The sequence below is a fragment of the Sciurus carolinensis genome, chromosome 8, assembly GCF_902686445.1.
Source record: "Sciurus carolinensis chromosome 8, mSciCar1.2, whole genome shotgun sequence".
In the NCBI taxonomy this organism is placed as follows: domain Eukaryota; kingdom Metazoa; phylum Chordata; class Mammalia; order Rodentia; family Sciuridae; genus Sciurus; species Sciurus carolinensis.
Window position 1 is genome coordinate 123,481,608 of NC_062220.1, and position 25,516 is coordinate 123,507,123.

Consider the following 25,516-nt stretch of genomic DNA (forward strand, 5'->3'; position numbering starts at 1 on the left):
TAAACATTTTTTTTCTTTCCTAATTAGGTGGAAAACTCACCTTTTCATTTACAGGAAGAACTTCACATCTTCTTGACATATCCGAATTGCTAGCATTACTATTGAGCTTTGGGGCCATTATTAAATGAGGGTTACTTGAACAAAAGCACTATAGTGCCAGGACAGCTGATAACATAGAGGACTACCAAGAGTCAAATTAGGGTAGTAGTACAGTGTGAAGGGATAATTCACATAAGCTGTTTGGATCGGGATGGCATAAAATTTCATCATGCTATTCCAAACTCACAATTTAATACTCATTGTGGAATTTTCCATTTAATATTTTTGGATTGCATGTGACTGAAACCATTGAAAGCAAAACTGCTGATATGGGGCTGTATAGATAGCTTTATATCTCAGGTCTGTATGCTGGGTTGACTGAAGAAGTGCCCAACTTGCTTCATTTTCCCTTTCCCTGGCCCTTGGACAGAGGACTTGGGTGCTGGGCTGAGGAACAACACTGGCAAGTGAGGCCTGTTTTATCCACACAGTGCCCCAGGTTCCCCACTAGTAGCTCCATTGCCTTGTCTGCCCCTGCTGGTAGAAGTAAGTACTGTGGCTTACCTCACCAGGTTGTCTTCTGGACCCCTCTCTTCCCACTTAATCTGCATTAATCAGGAATCCAAACACTTTCTCCCCACGATGTGTTTTGACATTTTTTTCTGCATAGCTCTCCAGCCAGTGGGGGAAAATGAGTGTCCTGGCACCCTGTATAGAGGGTGGATGCAGAGTCAAGCCTGGACCCTGAGGGACTGGTGCAATGGGTGTGTCACACATGGAGCAACTGCAAGGTGGGGGCCACTCCTGATGATCAGAGCATTCTTCTCTATTCTGAACATGGAAGGGCAGAAACAAAGGCAAAGTCATGTGTTGGGTGTTTATGTGGAATGTGTTCCCAACCCTGAGGTTCCATTTGAGGCCACCTGAAAGCTGAGGCGAGGGGGAGTCCGGTCTTTGCTCACCAGTGTGCAGAGACCCCCTACCCTCTTGCAGTTCCCATTAGTGTTGGACCTCCTGGCCTATTTCATCCACACAGTGCCCCAGGTTCCCCTGCAGAAGTTTGGGAGGAAGCCCAAATACCATTTCTGTTAGATATCTATCTGCATTAAGAGCCCTGGTCCTCTAACATCCAGCCCTTCCCTGAGGAGCTTGTTTGGTGCTTCATAATGCTCACAAGGCAAAGACCCCAGGTTCTGACGGTGTGGCAGGGAGGAGGCAGCTGCTGGGCACTGGGTCCTGGCTGTGGAGGAGCAGATGCACTTGGCCTGGGATGAGGGCCCCCTCACTGGATTCCCCACCTGGGGAGGGCTCTAAAGGGTTTCAGAGAAGAGGACACGGGCATTTTGGAGTGGCCAGGACAGGCCCTTGCTAGGGAGGCAGTAAAGCTTGATGAGGTCTCCACTCAGGCAGGTGCTGTGTCCGCTCTGTCAGGGAGTCCAGTGCAGTTGCCCAACCCCCTTGTCCACGTCTCAGACGACCTCATTCTCGAATGCCGTTCTACCTTAAGTGATAGCAGCACTGGCACTGGAGGGTGGGATTTCCTGCAGGAGGTGGGCCTGTGCACCGGGCCTATCCTGAGCCTGGGCAGGGTGCTGGGGCTTCCCAAGGGGCATCCAGCCTCAGGGAGGAGTCCCTGGGTCTTCCACCGACACCCTTCCAAGCCTGCAGCCTGGGCCAAGACGCAGAGGGACCTGTGGCCCCTGGTCAGGTTCAGTCTAGGAGAATGACATGAGGGTTGCGAGGTGGGGAAGATGAATAAACAACCATGATGCCTTTGCAGTATCACAAAATCCACCCCACCCTCGTGACTGCCAGATGGCTCCAGATGAGGGGGCTGGCCCTGCCCAGGAACAGCGTGGACCTGTGGCCATCAGTCGGCGCCCGGATGCACCCGATGGTGTTTAGGGGAAGGAATTGTTTAAGAAAGATCTGTGCAAACAGGCACAGGAGGGGATTGCGGGCTAGGATCAGCGTTCCTGGCTTTCACCGTGGTGCCTCTCGTCGCGCAAAGCCTGAAGGGTCCAACTGGCTGCGCAGTCTCAGCCTCTGGCTGGGACACCCGAGGCAAGGAATGACACCACCCCTCCGAGGGTCTGGAAGGTCTGAGGCCGCTTGCGTAGGGCAGCAGGCGGGGCCGTAAGGACGTCCGCGCCCCGCCTCCGCCCCCCCCGCCCCCCCCCCCCCGCCAGCCCCCGGCAGCCGGGTCCACCTTAGGGGCGCGCTGACATCAGCGCGCCGCCGCCGCCGCCGCCTGTTGGGTGGGATTTCCTCCTCCTCCTCCGCCGCCGCCGCCGCCGCCGCGGGTCCTGCGCCGCGTCCAGCCCGCCTGCCCGACCCCGGCCCGACCCCGGCCGGCCCCGCCCGCCCGGCCCCGGGGAGGGATGCGGCGGCGCGGCGCCCAGGATGCCCCGCAGCCCCGGGACGCGCCTCAAACCCGCCAAGTACATCCCGGTGGCCACGGCCGCCGCGCTTTTGGTCGGCTCCAGCACCCTCTTCTTCGTGTTCACGTGAGTTGGCGTTGCGTCCGGGAGCCCGGGTGACAGGGAGAGGCATGCCGGACATAGACTCTTGGGAATACCGGGAGCAGCTATTGGGTGGGCCGGGCCAGGCAGGGGACTCGAATCGGCGGGCTGGGCGGGGCGCGGGCTGTAAGCAAGGCGAGCCCCCATCCTGGTATGAGCGACCGCATCCCAGAATGCGCGCGCGTTCTGGAACAGGTGAGCTGTGTGTGTGAAGACAGTGGTACGGACCGGGCATCTCAGAGTTGTGCCAGGCAGGCCCTGGGTGTGGCTGCAGCCCTTCCCTCCCACAAGGCTCAGGAGGGGATACGGGCTTCCCAGAACCACTAACCCTTCCCGCAAGCAGCCGTGGGTGCTTCTTGGGTCCCCTCCAGGATGCCACCCCAGGCCAGAGCCAAGTTATTCCCGCGTAGGTGTGGCCTGGTCTGGTTGCCACATGTTTACCCTACAGTTGCTGGTGACCCTGACCTGGTCGGGTCCTCTGCCCTCTGTTGGCCTTCTCTGGAAGACCTTGAATTTGAGGGACCAGGCTGGGCAGCACTCCTAGACAGATGTTTAAATAGCTCTTCTGTGGGCTTCCCATAGGGGACACTAAGACCTTTGAGGCTAAGCCTCTGGTTATAGGGACAGAATGCCCTTGCCCACAGGGCACCAGTTGGCTTCAGCTTCAGCTTCTTCATCTAAGACAGGCTGGCTTACAGCCTGGAGTGATCTGCTGACCTCCCTCTGTTGTCCTGGGGTCACCCCAGGGATTCTTCAGGCATGAGGAGGGATTGCAGGCCCCAGGCTTCATTTGTAAGGATCTTGGACCACTCAAGCCTTTCCACAAGTCCGAGCCCAGGTGGGCAGAGTGATGGCTGCTTATTTCCAGGTGGGTCAGCCTCTTGAGTGTGAGTGAGGCTGGGATGGGCAGGAGTCAGCCTAGTGCCCTTTCACCTTTGTAAGAGCTGGGGTGGCAGCCCATGTTCATGGCAAGTCTGAATTGGGTGCCTGTGGAGGCGGGAGAGTTCCTACCTGGAGGCTGGGGCTGCAGACTGCCAAGAATGTGTTTAAAAAAGGCCTGTGTGGATGGGCTTATTTCTGGTTCTGGAGAGTCGGTGTGTTCTTGTCATTCTGATGCTGCCGACTATGGGGCAGAGAGGGTGGGTGGTCATTGACATTGGGGATCTATTCCCTGGGGCTTCTGGAAGGGTGGGTCTCAACTTGGTCCTGAACTCTTAGGCACAGGGATGGTATGTCTATCTCAGGTCTTATTACCAGGTGCAATCCAGTGTCTTTTCTTATAACTTTAAAACGAAGACAGGTTCTCTATGGAAAGCTTATGAAATACAGAAGAAAAAAGTTTTAAAGAAGATGTGCATCATGGAGATCACCCATCTCTTTATCCTCAGAGAGCATCACCTTTATAGCACCCAGGCCATGCTGTAGGAGTGCTTGTGAGTCACTCACCTGTGATTTCAGAGTGTCTATTATGTGCCCTTTCCTGTGAATTTGACCCAGCCCCAGGACTTGGTTGCTGAGGCTGCTGCAGGGTGCCAGTACTTCCTTCCTCTGTTCACAAAGTTGGAGTTCTGGGGTCGTGAACAGTGGTGCTTTTGAGGTATGGGGTTCCCTTTGGAGGTAGCACTTCAATCTGTGTGTGGCCCATTCTGAACCCTGTTGGCCCTGTATCTGGGAGAAGGTATAATATGTGTCCCTGTGACAGGATGGAGACTCAGTGGTGTTCTTGGGTCCCATTTGTAGCAACCATCTAGTGAGGCTTAGTGGTTTCACCTGTCCCTTGGCAACCTGGAGGCCATATTTCCTTAGCTAAATTGGGACTTTAACCTGCCCCACCCTAGCTCTGCTGGAATGCTCTAGGTGGCTCAGATTTTGAGAAGGGGTCTCAGTAGAGTAGGCCATGCCATGCTAGTTCTGGTTAGGTGGAGTACTAGGCAGATCTGGTGGCCATGCTGAGTGGGTGTCCTTGGAACAGGCTTCAGTGGCTCCTCTGTGACTTTCTCATGCCCTGTGGCTTCCTCATGCCTGGGGCTACTTTGGCTTCTGTCAGAGAATGGCTTCCTACCCTGCTCTCAGGATCTATATAGGGTTTCTGTTTTCTTTTTGCTCCTTGAACTTTACCAGATGGTGAATGGACTCCAGTAATGTGAGTTGTGCCCTTTAGGGTAGATTCTATTTCCATACCAAGTGGGCTTGTTCCTGGGTATCATGCAAGATTAGGAGTCTGAGGCCTGGAGGACAGGGATCCCTTCCCTCAGCCAGTTCACCAAGGGGTGTGGAGCCAGTAGGACATTTGGACATCTCTCCAGGAAAGGCTGAGGTATGGGAAGTATGCCCAATGTGGGGGTGACCTTTTTTGAGGATGGAGTATATGCTGTAAAGAAGGTTCTTAGAGCCTTCTTGATGGGGTTTGTGTCTTCTGGGGTCTAGAAGGACTTCTCACTGTAGTGCAACACTAGGATGGGTCAGGTTCTGGGAGGGGTCCAAAAGCTTCCAGGGCAGTCCTCAGCTCTGTCTCTGTTCCGCCTCCCCCCAGAATCACTTTGCAGAATGACAGGGACCCTATGCATGCTAAAGGACTGGGGCTGGGGCTTCTCAGCAGGCTGCCAATCCCAGAGTTGGGTGGTCTTATCTCTGTTTGAGGCATCTGGGTTGATGTGACTGACCCTCGGATGGGACCAAGTCCTCTCCATGTTGGAGGCTTAGTCCAAGACAGCAGATGGTCTAGGCCTGGGACCCAGTCACCAGTAGGGTGGGGTTGGGGGCTAGGTAGAAGGTGGTGCTGATTGTGCCTTGTTGGGGAGAACCTGAGGGTGGAAACTCAGTGTGAACTTCCCTGCCAGGACATGATGCATGTGACCAGGGCCATCCCTGACCTCCTGAACCTGTTTCCCCTTCTGTCCAGGTGCCTATAGGAATCAAACAGGTAGGTATAGATGCTTCATGGTCTAGAGGTCTTGCTTGGAATGACCAGGGCAGAGTGGAGTCCTGGGCATCCCCATGGACCAGTACCACTCTCAAATGCAAACTGTTAGTGAAGAACCTGATACAAATGAAAATGTCTGAGTTAAAATTTTCCATTCCACATTTAGGTGTGTCAGACATTCTTCCCCTAAAGCTCCCTGCCTACCTTACTGGGTAACTCTCTGCTGGCCTAGGCAGGACTTAGGAATTCAACCCTCGTGAGGCACACTGTGATGGCTTGAGTCCTGGCTCATGTCTCCTGCTGCTCAGGAGGTAGAACTGGAACTGGAGGAGTGCTTGGAACCTCAGAATTAGGTCCCCTCCCAGTCCCCCATTTGGCCTACAGCATGGATTAAGTCAACCAGGAGTGGGAGTCATAGGGAAGTGGTGGGCAGGATTCATGGAAGGCTAGATGCTGTACTCATGGCTCAGAGGCCTGTAACCTGCCTTTCTCTTTCTGACCCTCCTGCAAACTCAGGTCTTGAGGTATGGCCTGCAGGGGAAGGTGGTGGCTCCAGCTGGGGTCCCTGGAACCAGACAAAGAAGGGCCAGCCTGGTGTGCATGAGTAGGGCATATCTGTGCAGGCATAGAATCCTCCTCAGGCCTAGTACTGGCACACACATGGACTGAGCACTGCTGCCCAGGAGACCTCACATGTCCTTTGTATACTCCTGTGTCCTTGTGTATCCTTGCATGTTTTTGTATGTCTTCCTGTGTCTTCACATATTTTACATGTCCTTGAGGGTCCGTGTGTGTACTCACATTTTCCCTGTCCACAGGGGAACAATGGGAAGCCCAGAGAGGCAGAGAGATTTGCCTAAGGCTCACAACTAGGAGCTATGGAGCTGAGGTTGGACAAGGCTGGGGGTAGTGGGAGTAGGGGTGTGTCTTTGTACGTATGTGTTCACATGTGCCTATGCTTAGGTCTCTGTGAATGAATGTGAGGCTATGCCCATGTGGCATGTGTGCATTCGTTCACCTGCTCACAAGTGTGTGTGCCTGTGCATATGTATGTTCTTGCATATATGTGTATCTTGCACATGGATATATTTGTGTATGTTCATGCATGTATACTTTCTGTGTACAGGAGTGGTTGTGTTTATGGGCCTAAATATTTGTGCTGGTGCATGTTTACACATACGTTCCTGTGCATGTGTACTTTGGAGCATGTTTGTGTGTGACATGCATGTGTGTCCACATGTGTGTGTGTGCATGCCTGTACATGCTCTTTGTCTCCTTCACTACTTAGCATGCTTGTTTCCTGATTTCTGGGCCCTGCCAGGGCCCTAATGGGTTGGCTAGTGGGTCTGTTCCCCTTAAGTGGGGGTCTAGGTTCTTGGGTCCCTGCAATAACACCTAGAGGGTGACAGGGAGGACAACTGCCTGGTCCTGGCCCTGAGTCAGGCCAATGGGGTGGAGATGATAGGAGAATGGTGACTTAGGTCACAGAGAACCTGTGTTTCAGACCTGTCTGACACCCAGCTAAGGCCACCTACACCCCTTCCCCTAGGGAATCTTACTCAGGGCAGCTGTCCAACCCGCTTGACTTGATGGGAGGAAATTGAGGTTCAAGGAGGTCACAGTGGTATAGGCCAGGCTCTGGACAGTGTAGGGGTTCAGGCCCTGCCTGCCCCAGGGGTGAGGGCACTCCTAAGACCAGTCTCAATTTGGGCCAGGGGACAGGTTGAAAACCCAGTACACTGGCCTCAAGGACTCTGATCCTCAGCTCCTTGTCTATAAAATGTGAGGACATCAACTTTCCCCCTTCTCACAGTTGGGAGAACGGGGATGTACCATACAGAATGAGAAGCCATGAATACAAGGACAGAGCCCGTGACTGGCCTCTTCATGTGCCCCTCTACCCTGGGTGCCTGCCTGCTGCCTCTCCTCCATGTCTGTTCATCCATCCACCTCATCTTCAGCCAGCTCCTTGACTCTTTGGTCCCTTGCTTTCCCAGAGCAGGCCAACTCTATGTGTTTCACAAGGGCTTAATTAATGACCTACTGTCACTGTCTTAATTTTTTTTTTTTTTTTTTTGTGGTACTAGGGATTGAACCTAGGGGTATTCTACCACTGAGCTGTATCCCTAGCCCTTTTTATTTTTATTTTGAGGCAGGTTCTCACTAAGTTGCCCAAGCTGATCTCAAACTTTCAATCCTCCTGCCTCAGCCTCTCAAGTCTTTGGAATTACAGGCGTGTACCACCATGCCTAGCATTGTTTTGTAATTCTTAATAACTTTTTAATAAGGCATCCACATTTTCCTTTCACAATGATTATGTAGTTAGCCCTTCCCAGAAAGTGCTGTTGGGATCTTGCTTGTGCCACCCAAGGGGTTGGGGTCTAAGGTGCCTTACCTCTCCCAGGCTGAGCTGGTTCTCTCAGTGTATCTCCTCTTTTTGGCATTGAGGTGTGTGCCTCCCATCATGCCAGGCTGGCCATGTCTCAGGGCCCCACTCTTGCCTTGCTGAACGGCATTAGTTCGGTGGTCACAGACATGTATTGAGTGCCATCTATTTACCAGGCAGGGATGGGGAATATGAAAGAAAGGCGTATATGGAGTCTGCACCCCAGGTCACCAGGGTGGTGGTGAGAGGGAAATCATGCTGGCAGAGAGACCCTTGCAACTGCAGACTGTCTACACACTGTCTATGCTGGGCTCTGGAGAAAGGGAAGGGGTAACTCATAGCTCTCGGCCCCACGGAGGACGCTGCCGTGGGAAGCAGAATCTTTAAATAGCCTCTTGCTTTCCACTAAAAATAGTTCTGCTGCCATGGAGGTGGTTGCTGGGGCGGCAAGGCTGGCACCTGGCCAAGGCAGGCGTGGGTGCACTAGTGTGGCTAATGTGAGCTTGGGTGGTGGGCAGGGCTGTGGGCCCTGTTTGTCTTGCTGGCAGCCACCATCGCTCCATCCCCATAGTTAGGTAGGGCTACTGTGGGGGAATCCCTACTGGTCCCTGATTCCAGGAGGGGCTCAAGTGCAGGGTGGGGAGGGGAGAGTGAACCCCCTATGTGCCTTACCATGTGTTACAACAGCTGGGTGCAGGGAAACTAACAAGAAAGACAACATGAGGGTCCAGGTGATTTTTAGGACCTGAGAGGTCATACTCGGAGACTTGCTGCAGGGTCAGGGTTAGGGGAATTGAGGACCAGTGAGTATCCTTGGAGGGAAGGCTCCATGAGGGCTGGGGCAGGTGCTCTATAGGGAGGTATTCAAGACCCTTTCAGGGAGACTGTGGAACCAAATGTTCTGGAAGGCTTCCTGGAAAAGGGGAAAGCCTTGGAACCAAGTGCTGCAGGGTGGTGAGAGGTGGCAAGGTGTAGGGGCCTTGTGTTTTTCCAGCTTCTTGAAGTGTTCTGCATTGCCCTCTGGAGAGCAAGGTGACTGAGAAGGGGCTGCCAATTGTGAGGGTGGGTTGCCATGCCCTCAGGGAAGAGCAGGGAGACTGTCCCTCAATGTATGGCTGAGGTTTGATGTTTTCCATACCCCAGAGTCTTCCCTTGTGAGGGGTCCCTGCCAGGCTGGGGACAGGTCTAGGTGAGGCCTGAACTGACTAGAGCTACCCAGGCAGGTCACTGGCCTCTGTCCATTGTATCACATGTGTGATGTCTTATTTTCTGTCTTGGTGTTCACTTCCTGTCTGTGACCCTCAGGGAAGGGGAGCCCAGAAAGGTTGTGCCTGGAGGAGAAGGATGTATGTGGCTTGGCTCTGGGCCACCCCTCTTAAATGATGTAACCCCAGTCAAATGGGACTCTCTGAGCCTCATTTCCCTCAATTGTGACTTATGTTCCAGACAGCTACCCTGGGGTGTTGTCAGGTCAGAACTGGCATGGTGGGAGGACTATACACTATGCACAGAGTGCGCAGCTTCTGATAGTTGAGCTAAGGAGCAAGGGACCGATGGGCAGGGGTCTCCCAGCAGGTCTGCAGCTGGTGGCCTGATGGGTCCAACCCACACACCTTTCCATGTCTTATGGATCTGCCCTTTGCCTTATACTGCACCCCCATACCTAGCTCTCTGCCTGACTCTCCATTGCAGGTGCCCGTGGTTGACAAGAGCTGTATCCCCAGCTGTTCCTGTCTACAATGGCATCATCTTCCTCTTTGTCCTGGCCAATTTCAGCATGGCCACCTTCATGGATCCTGGCGTCTTCCCCCGAGGTAGGGCTCTGTGCTGGGGCAGTTCATCTGCTCATTTTCATTGAAGTATGAGGGGTTAACTTGAAGGACTTGGTGGTTCCCAGTAGATAGGCTGGGTAGAGATTGGGGAGGGGCTTTCCTGATAGGGAAGTCACTTTCCTGTTCCCTTGCCATTCTGTCCATCTCCTGATCTGCAGCGGACGAGGACGAGGACAAAGAAGACGACTTCCGGGCCCCACTGTACAAGAATGTGGACGTGCGGGGCATCCAGGTTCGCATGAAATGGTGTGCCACGTGCCACTTCTACCGCCCACCACGCTGCTCACACTGCAGTGTCTGTGACAACTGTGTCGAGGTGACTATCTCATTGCTCCGTGCTTCCCCAACCAGACCCTGCACCTGATCCTTACCCCACTATATGCCCTGATGCACTGCCTCTGCCTAGGATTTTGACCACCACTGCCCCTGGGTCAACAATTGCATTGGGCGCCGGAACTACCGCTACTTCTTCCTGTTCCTGCTGTCACTCAGTGCACACATGGTGGGCGTCGTGGCCTTTGGCCTGGTCTACGTGCTGAACCATGCCGAGGGGTTGGGAGCTGCCCACACCACCATCACGTATCCTTGATCCCTGTGTGCCCCATCCCAAAGGCAGTGTAGACCAGGGATGTGTGTCACAGGGGAAATTGAGGCTCAGAGGGGTTGCTCAGCTGCCTGGGGGACCCAGTGGGTGAGTTGTTATTCTTAAGTGGGCAGAGGAGGGTATTTGGACACAGGCACCTACTCTGTGCCACTGTGATGGGGTCCACCCTGTCCTTGCCTGCAGCCATTGACCTTAACTGGTCAGCATGGCTGTCATGTGTGTGGCTGGCCTCTTCTTCATTCCTGTCATCGGCCTCACTGGTTTCCACGTGGTGCTGGTTACTCGGGGGCGCACCACTAATGAGCAGGTGCAGACCCCAACAGGGCTGGGCCTTGGGAACCCTTGTGTGAGGTGTCTTGTGCAACTGTGGTGGGAGGGGTCTCAGGTACAAGGCTGTGCCTGACCTGTCCCCCTGCATGCCCCATGCCTGTGGACACTGCAGTCACCAGCAGCTAATGGCCTGGAAATTCTACAGCTCCCTGTAGGGATAGGCTGGGGTGACCTGGGTAAGGGGCACCCCTGAGCTGACTGAGCAAGCTGCCTTCCATAAGCACCACTTCTGAGGAACCCCAGTTGCCCCTAAGGAACCTGTCCCTCTGCCTGTCCCTCTGCCTAGCCTGGCCTGTACCCTGGGTGACCAGGCTGGCTGAGGGGTCCCATATCCACAGGTGACTGGGAAGTTTCGTGGGGGTGTGAACCCCTTCACCCGAGGCTGCTATGGGAACGTGGAGCACGTGCTATGCAGCCCCTTGGCACCCCGGTGAGGCCTGGTCTGGGCAGGGGAGTGAAGTGGCTTGTGCTGGGTGCAGGGTGGGCAGCCTTGGACCCTTAGCCTGGTCACTTCTGCACTTACCAGGTGGGGTTGACCCTGCCTTTGGTGTGTGTTCATAGCCAGGTTGTCTGGCTGCTGATTCCTCTGTCCCTGGTGCAGGTACATGGTGGAACCACCCCGGTTGCCACTCTCAGCGAGCTTGAAGCCACCCTTCCTTCGACCTGAGCTCCTGGAGCGAGCTGCACCACTCAAGGTCAAGCTTAATGACAATGGGCTGAAGGCAGGACTGGGCCGCAGCAAGGTGGGGGCCTGGGCTGGAAAGGAAGAGGGGATGGGAGTCAGACCCTTAAAGGGAGAAAACAGGCATGTTGGATGGGGGCCCAGAAGAGGTGGAAGGTGGAGAAATTGGGAGAATCTGCGTAGAGGTCCCACTGCCCCAGGAAGGAATCCTCAGTTAAGTCCCACCCCTTATCCAAGTCCAACACACCACTGACCCCACCCCTCCCAGTCTAAGGGCAGTCTGGACCGGCTGGATGAAAAGCCACTGGACCTGGGGCCACCACTGCCCCCCAAGATAGAGGCCAGCACCTTTGGAGGTGACCTGAAGACCCCACGGCCTGGCAGTGCTGGTGAGGTTGGACAGCCAACTGGGGGAGGGACATGGACTGACCCCAGTCTAATAGTGGTCCTTTTCCCTAGAGAGTGCCCTGTCAGTGCCGAGGACCAGCCCCCCGACACCTGCCATGTACAAATTCCGGCCAACCTTCCCCACCGGTCCCAAGGCGCCATTCTGTGGGCCTACTGAGCAGGTGAGGAGACCAGGCCTTGCTCCTGGAAAGGCCCACTCACAGAGGGCCATGTGCATGCCAGTCGGATCCTACCCTGTTGGGACCCTGAACTGGGGTCAGTTGGAGGGGTACAGGGTGAGGTATCCTGGGAAGGGCTGATTCTAGTGGTCCTAAGCCTGGCATCTCTGTCTCTTGGCTGGCATTGCCATTGGTCCAGGTGGGAGGCTGCATCCAGGAGCAGTGTGTGCCAGGATGACTAGAATTTCACCATTAGTCACTCTTAAGGCCCATGGGAAACCTTCAGAAGAATTTGAGATTTGTTTGAGAAAGCACATTTATTTTTCCTGAGTTAAATATTCTGCTGTCCATCACTGTGGAGATGTAAGCAACACTGGACAGCCTTCAGAATAATCTAGACCCCTGAGTGTTCCCAGGCCTGTCATCCCTCCTCGAGGTCCAACCTGAGAGGTAGGCCTGGGTCTGGGCCCCATTCATCTAGAACAGTTTTTTCCCTTAGGATTCACATCCTGTTCCACCTCCCTCTTAGGGACTGTTGGATGGGGCAATGAGTCTGGGCTTACCTAGATGAGGGTCCAGTCCTGGTGGTATGCAGTGTTCCTGTCCCCCAGGAGTATGGTCAGCCCTGGTTGGGAATGAGGGTGCTCTATGTACATTCCATGCATCACCTCCTTCCCAGGACTGACCTGGATCCCATCAGGTTCAGTGTAGTTGGCTAAGTATACCAGGCCACATTTCACCCTCACCACCTTTAGGATTTGAGGTTCCTTGGGCTACTCTTCAGTCTAAGTCATCTGCCCCACAGAGACTAAAAGAGACCCCTCTTTCCTGTGGCCATGGCTGCCCTGAGAAGGTAGTCTCCTTGGATGAGGAGACTCTGAGGGCACTACTCTGGTCTTGAGTTGTGGAGTTCCCACCACTTTACCGCCTAGAGTCAGTGTTAACCTGGGTGTTGTCCCTGCAGCCCCTTCTCCCCACCTGGGGCTGGTGGGCAGTGGTAGGCCCTACATAGTTTTCCCTTGGGTGGCAACCTTTGGGGTCCTTGTCCTGGCTCCATTCTGTCCCAACTTCCTTCTGTGGTAGGCATGAGAAAAGGTGGGCATGGTCAGGAAGTAGGGAGCACTTTGTACCACATATTAGCAGCATCTGCTGCCATGGCCTATGTCACCAGCATTATAGTCTACACATGGGCTACAGGCTGGGGTGTGGTTGGGTAGGGGTGAGAGTGCTCTCTTTCTCCATAGGTCCCAGGCCCTGACTCCCTGACTCTGGGGGATGACAGCACCCACAGCCTGGACTTTGTGTCCGAGCCCAGCCTGGACCTCCCAGACCATGGGCCCAGTGGCCTGCACTCAGTCTACCCACCGTCCCCACCACTTAGTGCCACTGATGCCTTCTCAGGCGCTTTGCGCTCCCTGAGCCTCAAGGCTGCCAGCCGGCGGGGTGGGGACCACGTGGCCCTGCAGCCCCTACATTCTGAGGGTGGTCCTCCCACACCCCACCGGGGCCTCTTTGCCCCCCATGCACTACCCAACCGAAATGGCAGCCTGTCCTATGATAGCCTGCTTAACCCTGGCTCACCCAGTGGCCACACATGCCCAGCACACCCCTCTGTTGGTGTACCAGGCTACCGCTCACCCTACCTACACCCTGGGGCAGCAGGTGACCCACCACGGCCCCCACCCCGCAGCTTTAGTCCTGTGCTGGGTCCCCGACCTCGGGAGCCCTCACCAGTACGCTATGACAACCTGTCGAGGACCATCATGGCCTCCATCCAGGAACGCAAGGACAGGGAGGAGCGTGAGCGGCTACTGCGCTCCCAGGCTGACTCGCTCTTTGGCGACTCTGGAGTCTATGATGCACCCAGCTCCTACAGCCTGCAGCAGGCCAGTGTGCTGTCTGAGGGTCCTCGTGGCTCTGTGTTGCGCTATGGCTCCAGAGATGACCTTGTGGCTGGGCCTGGCTTTGGTGGTGCCCGCAACCCTGCCTTGCAGACATCACTGTCCTCACTGTCAAGCTCTGTGAGCCGGGCACCACGGACATCCTCCTCCTCCCTGCAGGCCGACCAGGCCAACAACAACACCCCTGGGCCCCGGCCTGGCAGCGGCTCACACAGGTCACCTGTGCGTCAGGGTTTGCCCTCCCCGCCTGGCACTCCCTGCTCACCCTCCTACGTGGGCCCCAAAGCTGTCGCCTTCATCCACACGGACCTCCCGGAACGGCCACCCTCACTGGCTGTGCAGAGGTGGGTGCCCAGAGGTGTGGGTGGGCTTCCCAGTGCAGGGCAGCCGTCCAACCACCTGCAAGGCCTCTCTTGGCCCAGTACTCAAGGGTTGTCCTGGAGCCCTTTGGTTATCTACAGGGATGGGACAAAGGGGTGGGCCTCATCCTGTCTTGAAGGCTCCTTAGTCACCCATGTGAGAGCAGCCCAATTCTGAGGATGCCCTGGGCATGCTTCATATATGGGGGAAGGGAAGAGTTGCACCCTAAGCTCAACATGTCACATTCTCCCAGAGCTGGTGCAGGCTCAAAATGTGGAAGGTCACTGGGCACTGATACCTCTTTTTCTGGAACTGGTACCATATGGCTGCTTGGGTTTCCTTTGTACCATGGACTGTGACCTTCCTTGATCTGTTTGATACTCTCCCTGGGCCTGCCTCCATGCTTGTCCAGAAGGCTGAGGCTGGGGAACATCTCCTTATAGTGAAATGTGCCACTTTGGGCACATAGTCTAAAACAGATGCTTCCCTGGCTCCAGGATTCTGGCGGGTTGGTAATGGATTCTGCCTCATAGGGCCAGGTCCATGTAGGCGAGCTGAGCCTAGTTTGGGTCAAGTTCTCATGTTGGGAAGGTCACAGAACTGCCATAAGCAAGTCTTGAGACCCTGAGTGCAGGCTCAGTTGTTTCAGATTGCCAGATAAGGCCCCAAGAGGAGACTTTTATCCGGGCCACTCGGCCACAAAGAACTGGGAGCATGGTTATGAGTGGTCTGGTCCTGAGCAAGGCCTCCCCACCCCACATATGGCTAGGAGTCCATTTACTTTCCTTGGGATCAGGGATGTGCCTATGGTAAGGCAAGGACAGTAGTTGGGGGAAGGAAGGGCTCCTGCCTTTATGAATGTTTAAGTAGTGAGGTCAGAAACACCATGGTCAGCACTGGCCAAGCCAAGTGGTAGGAGAGCAGTCCCTCATTTTCCTGAGAGGGAATGAGGAGGGAACCCAGTGGTGGCTTTCCCAGGTAAGAGCATCATGACATGGGCAGGACCTAGGACTACAGTTTGATGTCCACTTGCCTGCCCTAGTCTCTGGTCAGTGCCACCTGGGAGGTGTTGAGGCAACCAGGATGATGATAGCAATTCTGACATGTTTGTCCTTCCTGTAATGGCACAACCCTTTTTGGGGAAGGGGTTTCCCAGGGTCCAGGACAGAGGGTTCCAGTTCATGTCTGTATATGTCCTGTCACCCCACCATCCTGTGTTCACCGTGTGTGTATGTGTGTGTGTGTGTGTGCTTGTTTTAATGCAGGGACCACCCTCAGCTGAAGACCCCCCCAAGTAAGCTAAACGGGCAGTCCCCAGGCTTGGCCCGACTGGGGCCTGCTGCAGGCCCTCTGGGGCCCTCCGCCAGCCCTGCCCGGCACACGCTGGTTAAGAAGGTGTCCGGCGTGGGTGGGACTACGTACGAGATCTCGGTTTGAGAACTGACCGCCACCTGTCTGCTGTGGTGCCATGGGGACCAGGACCCCACGGTGGCTCTCCCCATCCCCACCGACTTCTCTACCCCAGAGAAAGGAGGCCGCCCAAGCCTGGTGTGGATCAGCAGGAGAGAAAGCCACGCCTCCACAAGCTTGTCCCTGCACCCTGTGCCTGTCCATCCACTCCTCATGGGGAAGACAGGATCTTGAGCAGCTGCTGCCAGGCTGCAGGCTTGTGTTTCTGTCCCTGCTGGGGCAGTGAGGGGGACCCAGACTGCCTCCTCCCTTGGCCAAGTTCAACACCACCACCCTGTCACCCTCATCCTACCAGGCTAGTCTCCAACGATCCCATGGGTCCACCTGCTTCCCTAACAGAGGGTGCCTGGGGCCCTGCCCTCCCAGCTGCTCCTAACATGTTGCCTTTCACTGACCCAGCTGGCAGCTTGTAGCTTGGCAAGGCCAATGCTTCTGCAGCCCTGGCCTACTCTGGGTTTTGACGGATGGATGGACAGACGGACAGCCAGCCAGCTGTGGCAGAGGTCCCAGCTCTGTGCGTTGTCTTGCCTGGCCAGTGGGCTTGTGTCCCTATGTCTGTGTGCTGTGCTGCCGTGCCACGTCTGATGTGTTAGTGCTCGGCCGCCGCTGTCCCTTTCATTGAAGCCTTAACTTCTGCTTTATGCTCTTGTGGGAGGCGACCGGGGGGAGGGGAGAGGAAGTAATGGGAGCAGGCACAGGGGCTACATACAACCCCAGGGGCCCAGTGAGACCTGGAGCACCCTCCCTGCCAAACTGGAGAATCCCCACCCCAGATCATACAAAGTCCCCGGCTCTAACCCGGCCGGTCCCACATGGAAAGCACATTGGGGAATGGGGGATCAGTGCTTCCCCTGGTGTCAGGGACCCGAGAGTAAGCACATGGCAGCGTCCGCTTGCGTTGTGTCTGTTTTATGTTTTTATATCTACATCTATATATCTATAATTTTATTAAAAAAAGAAAAAGAGTCATTTTGATCCTTTACTTGGGCAAGATCAGGGCTGTGGGTGCAGGGACCCCAGGGGGAAGGGGAGGACTTCAGTAGAGAGGGTAGCTGACTGGCTCAGGGTAGCACATTCTTTGTGTGCATTTCTGCTGATAAAGCCAAGTCAGGTGAGGACTGGCAAGCATGAGGTGTCATTCCTGACCAGAAAAACTGGGGCTGCAGCTGTCCCAGGAGCCCCCAGGAACCAAGTGCTTGAGGGAGTTGGAGTGGGGTGCAGTGGGCTCTCCTGCTGGCTCGTAATTGTATAAAGGTTGCTGTACTTCATGGAACTCGCTTTTGTCTGCCATATGCTAGAGATGGGATTGGGGAGTGCCAGGAATCCACAGCTTTTCAGGGCTAACACAGCCTGGGCAGGAACTGAGGGGACTGGGGCAGGCCCAGTGTAGGGGCAGTTGAGAGGTTCAGGGACCCAGAGGGAGGTTCCCTGAGCTTTGGACCCCACAGCTTTGCCCTACGCTGACCTCCATATCTTTCTGCTTCTCTCTCATGGATGCCGTGGCCCACAGGGGGCGAATGGGCACCTGTAGCCGTGGATGGGGGCGGCGTGGCCAGCCCAGGGGGACCCCTGGCCTGCACCTCTGCCATCTTGGCCTCCCTGAGGACCGCCCTCCACTGCGGGCCCCCTGGAGCCAGGCTGCTGGGGCACCCCCCCGTGGGACCATGTGCCGCCTACATTCAGCGGCCTCCAGCCTTTTCCCCAGCCTCTCGGGGCCCTAGTGGGATGCAAGTAGGCAGCTCTGGGGCCCTGGACAGTCCAACTGGAGACCCAGGAAGCCAGGCTGCGTGGACCCTGGAGTGGGACTGGGTATGGACTGTGGGTCCTGTCTCTACCAGCTATATCTTGACTGACTCAAGCCTGCCAGGGCCTGTGACCCTGCATCCAGGTGACCTCAGGAAGTCCCCCACCTGCTGCAGGGGGTCCAGCACCACTTAGGGTGGTCCTGGAGCTGCTGGGACCAGCATGACATTCACCCCAGCCTCCCTGCCCTGCCAAGCACTTTAGACTATGCCACTTCCTCCTAGGGAGCCTGGGCCTCTGTGGGTTGGGCTGGGGAGGGGGTCTCAGGTTTCCCCTGCCAGTTACTGCACTCCCCCCTACCCTGCCCCCAGCACATAAACAGATGCCTTAACTTCCTAGAGCCGCCAGCCTGGTGAGCCTTGGGATCCCAGCCATCCAGCTGGGTCCCTTGCCTGCCCACCAGATTTCCATCAGTGTCTCTGCTCTGGCTCCACCTGGTCTGTCTGCATCCAGGGATGAGTGATCCATGGTTCACAGTCCTGCAGTCTCTGAGCCTGCTGGATCTGGTTGTCCTCCAGAGTCAGAGAAGGATGGAGTCCCTGCCAGCCCTCGTGTGCAGGGTCCTTGTCCCAGGGTCCACCCTGGGCACTGGCTTTATTCTCCCATTTTGGGACAAGAAAGCCACAAAGCTATTCTCTGTTGTTCTAAAGGATACTTCCTCCTCCATTTTAATTCCCCCAATAAAATTTTTGGTGTTTACCTCCATGGTTCTGTCCACCAATGTGGTTCCCTTGTTTGAGCCTTGGGCAGTGCCAGGAAGCTGAACTGGGTTGAGGAGGGGCGTGGGGTGGTAGGATGGGAATGGTGGGTTATGTGAACACCATGAGGTTAGTGAGCAGACTCAGGAATCCAAACCTGACCTCTGAGGTACCTGGGAGGGCTTGACCTGGGGGTGCAGATACCTTTCAGGAGATACCATCCTGTGACACCGTTGGGGTGGAGGGCAGCAAAATGGAGCGTGGAGTCAACACTGATACTGGGGGCTGAGGCAGGGACCCTGCCCTGAAGGACCCCCGCCCTCCCAGATTGACAGGGATCCTCAGGATAGGGTGCCTAGGAAGTGCCAAAATGCCCCTCCCACACCATTTCCATGGAAACAAACTCACACACCAAGCATGTCACGACTATATGTCCAGCCACAGGCCCAGCCCTCAGGACAGACCCTGCCTCCACCCTTCTCCGCAGCTCCTGGCAGGGACGGTGTGCAGCAGTGCTGTGGCCAGGGGCTGACGGGGCCACTGGGCACCCAGGGCAGCACCGGCGGCCGCCTGGCCTCCTCCTCGCTGGGGCCGCTGGGCCTCCGGCCTAGAAGGGCAGGAAGTCATCCACCTCGAGGCGCAGGAAGGGGCCCAGTAGGGCCCGGAGCTTCCAGACAGCGGCTCGGCTCAGCAGGGGCGGCACCAACCCCTCGAAGGGTGCAGGGTCCACCACGTAAACGTAGGCAGCGGTACAGGCCAGCAGGGCGCCCAGCAGCAGCCTCAGGGCCAGCAGCCTGCAGGCGGTGGTGGTCAGGGGCAGAGGGTGCCCACAGGGACGTTCCCGGGGGGACTGGGCTCTGCCTGCAAAGTGACCTACCAGAACTGGCCCTTGAGGCCCTCGGAACATCCCAGGTGTGGCCTCCCTTTCTGTTGGGGAGGGGGCTGGGTCAGAGCCTGCCTTGAGGGCTGTGGCAGAGGGTGGAGTCCCCAACTCTGGAGGACCCGCAATAGATAGGGATTTCAATGTAGTCAACCCCATTGTGCCCCTGCCCCATCCCTTTGCCAGGAGCCACCTCCTGCAACTACTTTCCAGGGTGACTGGTCACCTGGTTCCTCAGAAGGATCCCACCTTGGGGCCTGCTCTCTGGACCCCATTTCTCTACCTCCCCCCAGCAGTGTCCCTGGGCCAGGTTTCCAAACTGGAAGGGTGGCCTTGGGTGGGGAGCTCACCTCCGTGCATGACATCTGTTGCTCCTTCCTGGCCTGAGTGTGGCACTGGGCCCGCTCCCTGGGGGGCCGCACTGTCAGGACCATGTGCCCCTCACCCCATCCTGGTGCCCCCCCGACTGTGGAACTGGGGGATCAAACATTGATCCACCCCATCCCAACCTGGTTCTGCAGGCCCTGGTCCCCTACGTCACCCCAGAATCTCCAGCTGAATGTCCTCCATTTGGTCTAGCACACCCCGGATGTCCTTCTTGAGGTTCTGGGGAATAGAAGAGGTAAGACGGGTCTTTCACCCCTGACTACCTGCTGTCCTTCCCCTGCTTCTCACCACCACCTACTCCTGCCCTGCCCTCCTCATCCTCCTGGGGACCTACCAGGAGCCCAGTGGCCTGGTTGTTCAGGGCCATGTGTACCTCGGCCACGCCATCCCATACCTAGGGGCAGGAAAGTCTGGGTTATGCTCAAGGAACAGGACCCACCAGGGTCACACCTTCTCCCACCCTGGTCTGGGTGGGCACCTCAGTGATGGCCATCTTCTTCCTCTCAAAGGACAGTCGTATTTGTTGTAGCTCATTCTGGGTGAGGAGAGACAGTATGGGCATGGGAACCCCCTCCCTGGGCCCAGGTCCCCCCTGCCAAACCCACCTGAGACTGCCGCACGAAGGCCTCCTCCCCCTGGCACAGCTCCCGTCGTAGCAGCTGAACAGGTGTCCTGTCCTCCAGGGGCCGGGTGCTGGCTGACTCAGGGGACTGTGGGAGAGCCCCTAGATCAGCCCCAAGTCTGTGGGCAGTGTCTGCAGCCTTGGGCAGCTGAGGGGGGATGTTGCTGTGCAGGGTCACAGGGCTGCGCACTTGTTCTCACCCAGGCCAAGGCTGTGCAGCTCGAGTGCTCTGGACACAGGGGTAGGAACTGCTGTCCTGGACCCAGGAGGACCCCCAGCTGCTCCCGAAGGTCCTGGTTCTGCCTTTTCTGGAGTTAGGAGACGAAGAGATGGGGTCATCTATCATGACTGATTTTCAGGTGGGAAACTGAGGCAGGGTCAGGGGCTTTGAGGTGAGATAAAGGCCTGGGCAGCTGGGATCAACCTGGAGCCCATCCAGCTGGTGGCTTTGTACTTACCAGACTGTGGTTCTCCTGCTCCAGCTGGAGAAAGGATTGTTCTGCAGACCCCAGTGGCCCGCTCTGGAGCTGAGAGGGGGCTATTCTGGGTGAGGCTGGGACCCCTCCTCCCAAAGGAAGGTTTGGACATGGGCAGGGTCTGGGCCCTAAACTGGGGGATCCCCCCTGCCTGTATGGCCCTTGCTCTAGCCCTTGGTGCAGGGGCCAGCCCCACCCCAGCCCTGCCTCCATTTCTCCTTGTCTTGGCCCCACTGGCTCTCTTGCTCTCTGTCGCTGCATCTCTCCTTCTTCACTTGAGAAAAAGACCCTGGTTGCCTCACCCCCCACCCTGGGTTCCCTGCCCCCTGCCCCCGGGACTGGTAAAATCCTCACAGACTCCAGTGAGTGAGTGGAGGGAATGGGGATCAGACAGGGCCACCTTACAAATCCCTGGCAGGGCTGATCCAAGCATCCTCCGTGGCTGCTCGAGGCTGGGGCTGGGGGACACTGGGAGTGGGAGTGGCCACAGGGTCCCAGAGTTTTTGGCCCCTCCATCCCTCCCTGTGACCCCTTCCTGACCCCAGGTCCAGGCTCTGGCCTGGCTGACCTGCCACCCTCTTACTGAGGGTACTTTGGGTGTCACTCTGGCTCACAGGTTTGCCTGAGTGACAGTCACAAAGGCCTAGGTACAGCCAGGGAGGTCATAATGGGTAGGGCCTGGGGAGGGAGCTGGGCCCTGGGGGCCCCTCCCACCACAGCACTGTCCTCTGCCCCTGAGTTCCTGTGACCCATTCCCTCCTCTTCTTTGTTTTCTTCCTTCATTCCATGGAAGTTCCTCAGTGACATCCTTTGTAAGCTGGTTCAGAAGAATCCTGAGTCCTGGTAGAAACCAAATTGGTAGAAATTGTCATTGATGTGGCTTCCCCTAAGGGTTCAGGCCACTGCAATATGTCCCAGCCAGATTCATATGCCTGAAGGAGGATGAGAAAGTCCACCAAAAGCCCTGAACAACCTGCTTCCAGGGTTAACCAAATCACCAACAAATACACTGCCAAGTCCTAGGTTAAATCATGATTGTTTTCACTTCTAAGTTTGGAGTATTCTGTCACATGGGAATAGATAATCATGAGACACTGTAGAGGTCTAGAAGCATCTTACTCTGTCTTCTTGCTTGCTGGGGAGATAATAAGATCCAAGGGTATCCCTGCTATCCCCACCCTGGGAACTCAAGGGCAGAAGGTAAGGTTCTCAGTGCTACTATGGAGACTCTGGAGCTCTCTCTGAGCTCTGTGGTCCTAGGATTTTATGCTTATTGAGGTTGTCTTATTGCCCATGACATTGGGCACTTGGTGGGCACATTCCATATTTTTATTTAGTTTTTGCAGTATGTGGGCTAGAGCCCAGGGTTTCATACATGATAGGCAAACACTACCAATGAGCTACATTCCCAGCCTGGCATGTTCCATCTTGAGACTTAGTATTTTGTTAATAAAAGCTCTTCTGCTTTTCCTGCCTTTTTTTTTTTTTTAACTCCCAGTAGTCAGATGTTAGGCCTTTTTGGATTGACTTAATGTGTTCTTTACTTTTTTCAATTTGTCTTTGTTATTTGTAGAGCATTTACTTGAGTTCTAATATTCTCTTTGTATACAGTTATGGATCACTTAGTGGTGAGAATGTGTTCTGAGAAATTTATCATTAGGTGATTTGGTTGTTTGAATATCATAAAGTGCACTTACACAAACCTAGATGGTATAACCTTCTAACCCAAAGCTATATAGTACCTATGCATGATACAGCCTCTTGCTCCTAGGGCCATAATGAACAAAACAACATGAGTTCCAATCAAGCACAAGAGAAAATGATGCAATCAGTAGGCACAATAAACATGAGATGCTACTAGCACAACAGAGTGTACTTTTTTTTTTTTTTACAAGTAGGAGTACTCTATAAAATAACAACAAAAAGTGTAGTATAGTAAATGCATAAACTAATAACATAGTAATTTATTATCTCATCCAGTATTCTGAAATATACCTAATTAATTGTATTGGACTTTTATATAACTGGCAATGCAGTAGGTTTGTTTACACCAGTATCACCACAAACACATGAAGTATACATTGTGCTATGATGTCATGAGGGTTACAACATTATTAGTTGATAGGAAAATTTCAGAGCTCTATTATAATTTTTTTTCAGTGCTGGAGATCAAACCCAGGGCCTTGCAAATGTGAGGCAAGCACCCTACCACTGAGCTATAACCCAGCCCTCTCCCTTATACTCTTATGAGATCTCCATCCTAAATGTGGCCTGTTGTTGACCAAAATGCTGGTATGCAGTGCATGACCATATATCTATGGTTTTTAAAAATGTTCTTTGAATTTCAGCAATCATATTTTAAATTGTGGTGGTGTCTCTATTGTTCCTTGGAATCCTCCTATTCTTTTCTCAGAACATCCTATTGTCTTTTAGCAATTCACTGGATTTTGAGGGGAAGGGGCATCTTTTGCTGACTTTTTTTTCTTTTCTCTTTTTGGTTCTTCTCCCTCTACCCACCCCCACTTTGTGTTTGGTCTTAGAGCTTCCCATTAGATTCTGTCCTCCATCTTCTGGCTTTTCTTTCTTTTATTTTCCCTGTTTATAAGGAAGGCAGGTAAGAGCCAGCAGGTACTTTCCTCTCCCCTTAACTGTAGGAAGCTGGGGTAGCTGAGCTCCTGGGAGGAAGGCCTCCTGACACCAACTCATGTCTCTCTGCTGCAGCTCTGAGGTTTGAAGTGGACACTGAATTTGGGGGTTTGTCTGGGTAGTTCCTATTGACACCTGCTGTCCTGGTGTAATTATTAAAAGAGTAAAACAGAATACAAACTAGTCCCAAACAGCCTGATTCTGTCCTTACCTGGTTTCCACACGGGCTATTCCCCTGTTACCCACTACTTCCTTCTGTAAATATTTGGTGAAATCCCTTGTCTGCATATGGCCTCTCTCCTATTCTCTTCTCCACGTGGGGAAGCCACTGAGGGTCTCACTGACAGAGGAGGGTGTACAAAGACTGCAGTGGTAGCTCATACTGGATTCAAGTGGATACATGTGCCCCTGGTGCAGAAGGCTACTGTGTGTTTCCAGGGACAGGGACAACATCTGTGCATCCTATATCAATGAGCTCTGACTGAGGACCAATGTGATAGGAAGCACCAGGAACCTGAATCAGTGACTTCCTGAGCTTCCCTTGAGTTTCCTGGGTGGTTGTTTGCTTAGCACCCAAGAGGGAGGTAGAAGCTTCCAAGGCCCTCTCCTGACACCTGCCTGTTATTTCCCCCCTGGGATTTGGTGGGTCTCCGGAGGTGCTCAACTCAGAGATGGGGACAAAGGAAGGGCTCTTGGAGGGCCTTTGAGGTGAGATGGGCTGTGGGTGGTAGTTGGGAGCATAGCACAGGCAAAATCCCTGAGCAGCTGGCATGGGGGGGGGGGCAGTGTGGGAGCTTTGTCCTGTGCTGTGTCCCCCAGGATGCTAGGTGCCCAGTAGGAGTCCAGGATGTTCAGTGACTCCTGTAATAATGACAATGACAGTTGGTGGCCACAACGGTAAACTGCTAAGTAAGATCCTCAGGTTGCACTGTAGGTGCCCTGCTGGGCTGTAGTCTTCTAGTGACCTTGAGGAAGTGCCTTAGGTACCCTACACATACTTATGTCCTCCTGCTGCCTAACACCCTAGGGTACTTCCCTTCTTAGCCTGGAAGCCCCACATGCTCTGATCACCCTTACCTTTCCTTGTGCTGTGCTTGGTCTGGAAGTCTGGTACCGAAGGAAGCCAAACCCTATTCCTGTGGTCTCTGCAATGTGGCCTTGAGATCCAGAACACCACGTGAGGTGTGTGTGTGGGGACTCTAAGAGAGAGAGAGGAACACTGTATCTGCAGCCATGGTGGGCTTCTCACTCACAGGGCAAGATATGCTAATGTATACCCAGTGCCATGTAAATAGGTGTCCTGGATTGGGGTGGGCATAGGGTGTCTGCATCCAGTGGGGGCTCCAGGATGTTCATGCAGGAAGGGGTGAGTCTGCTTCAGGTTGGAATACTGTCTAGATGCTGGAATTCCCAGCCTTGTGTGTGGAAAGTGTGGCCAGCCGGAGCGTATTGTTTGTGGGAGGGGGGAAACATAGCCCACGTTGCCAGGCAGCACGCCTCCCTGGACGCTAGTTACCATGGTAGCTGCTTCGTGCCCATGTTGTCATGACGCCCAGATGGCCTTGGAGAGCCTGGAGCAGTGAGAAGGGGCCTCCCCAGTCACCCTTGCCCCTCCTTGGCTTGTGCCCACGGTATGCTGAGGAGAGAGAAAAGAAGGCAGGACTGGCCACTGGCATGGAGACCCAGTTCTTTTTTGCCTAAAGTCAAGCTGGAGGCATGGGCAGGGGCAGGGTGGTGCACCCTTTCCCTACTCAATGTGGCTTTGACATTCAGTATTCTGAGCTCACTTCAAAAGCTGCAAAACAGGCCCTGAGTGAATGGACCATCCACAGCCCCTGGAGGGGGGACCCCATCTTTGTTCTCCTTAACTTAGTTTCCTTCAGGCTGCCCATCAGGGGAGCCTCTCCCACTTAGCCTTTGGAACTGACCTACAAGGAGGATCAGGAGTATCAGCAGACCCTGGAGAAATGTTCCTCAGTCCCTCCCAGCTTCTCTGGATCAACCCTCCTGTGGGCATTGCCTCCCTTCACCTATAACTTCAGGTCACTCCCTGCCCCTTTCACCACCTTCCCAGAGTCTGGATGTGCTTGGGAGCAAGTTCCTTTTGTTCTGAGCATCTAAGACATGAAGAGTGACACTTGGCCAGGGCTCATGGAACTTTGAGGATGGTTTGGCCTCTCAGGCACCCCAAGACTCATAGCCAGGAGAATGAGTCCACTGAAGGCTGGGTCAGGGACGGATGGGGTGGCTAAGGAGTGAACACCCCATTCCAGGTCCAGAAGGCAGAGAGTGCTGTACCTCCATTCTGGAAAGAGGACATGTGCCATTGAGTGCTGGGTGGCCTCTGTTGCCCTCCCCAGCCTACAGGGACAGAACAGGTTGGGTCCTG

At 54.9% G+C, this 25,516-nt stretch overlaps 2 protein-coding genes across 5 annotated transcripts; one reads left to right on the forward strand and one right to left on the reverse strand.

Moving 5' to 3' along the window:
• The first annotated feature begins 1,802 nt into the window (after nt 1-1,802).
• Zdhhc8 (zinc finger DHHC-type palmitoyltransferase 8) lies at nt 1,803-18,117 on the forward strand. Of its 4 annotated transcripts, XM_047562300.1 has the most exons (12): nt 2,413-2,546; nt 3,308-3,429; nt 9,563-9,684; nt 9,861-10,018; nt 10,109-10,281; nt 10,511-10,613; nt 10,975-11,066; nt 11,238-11,379; nt 11,587-11,707; nt 11,778-11,887; nt 13,129-14,129; nt 17,126-18,117. In XM_047562300.1, exons 3-12 carry the CDS (start codon nt 9,648-9,650, stop codon nt 17,334-17,336), a joined length of 2,148 nt encoding a protein of 715 aa, XP_047418256.1. In that variant the 5' UTR covers nt 2,413-2,546; nt 3,308-3,429; nt 9,563-9,647; the 3' UTR covers nt 17,337-18,117. The 4 variants fall into 4 exon arrangements, with proteins under 4 accessions (XP_047418255.1, XP_047418253.1, XP_047418254.1 ...); XM_047562297.1 differs by lacking the exon at nt 3,308-3,429 and having other exon boundaries at nt 1,805-2,546; XM_047562298.1 differs by lacking the exon at nt 3,308-3,429 and having other exon boundaries at nt 1,808-2,546; nt 15,411-17,269.
• Nucleotides 18,118-18,553: 436 nt separating this feature from the next.
• On the reverse strand, nt 18,554-24,542 carry Ccdc188 (coiled-coil domain containing 188). The gene is made up of 11 exons (XM_047562562.1): nt 24,405-24,542; nt 24,205-24,326; nt 20,464-21,321; nt 20,206-20,313; nt 19,989-20,093; nt 19,862-19,918; nt 19,718-19,777; nt 19,538-19,602; nt 19,347-19,404; nt 18,994-19,043; nt 18,554-18,910 (listed from the first exon to the last, which is right to left on the reverse strand). Exons 3-11 carry the CDS (start codon nt 20,995-20,997, stop codon nt 18,724-18,726), a joined length of 1,224 nt encoding a protein of 407 aa, XP_047418518.1. The 5' UTR covers nt 20,998-21,321; nt 24,205-24,326; nt 24,405-24,542; the 3' UTR covers nt 18,554-18,723.
• Between the last annotated feature and the right edge of the window lie 974 nt (nt 24,543-25,516).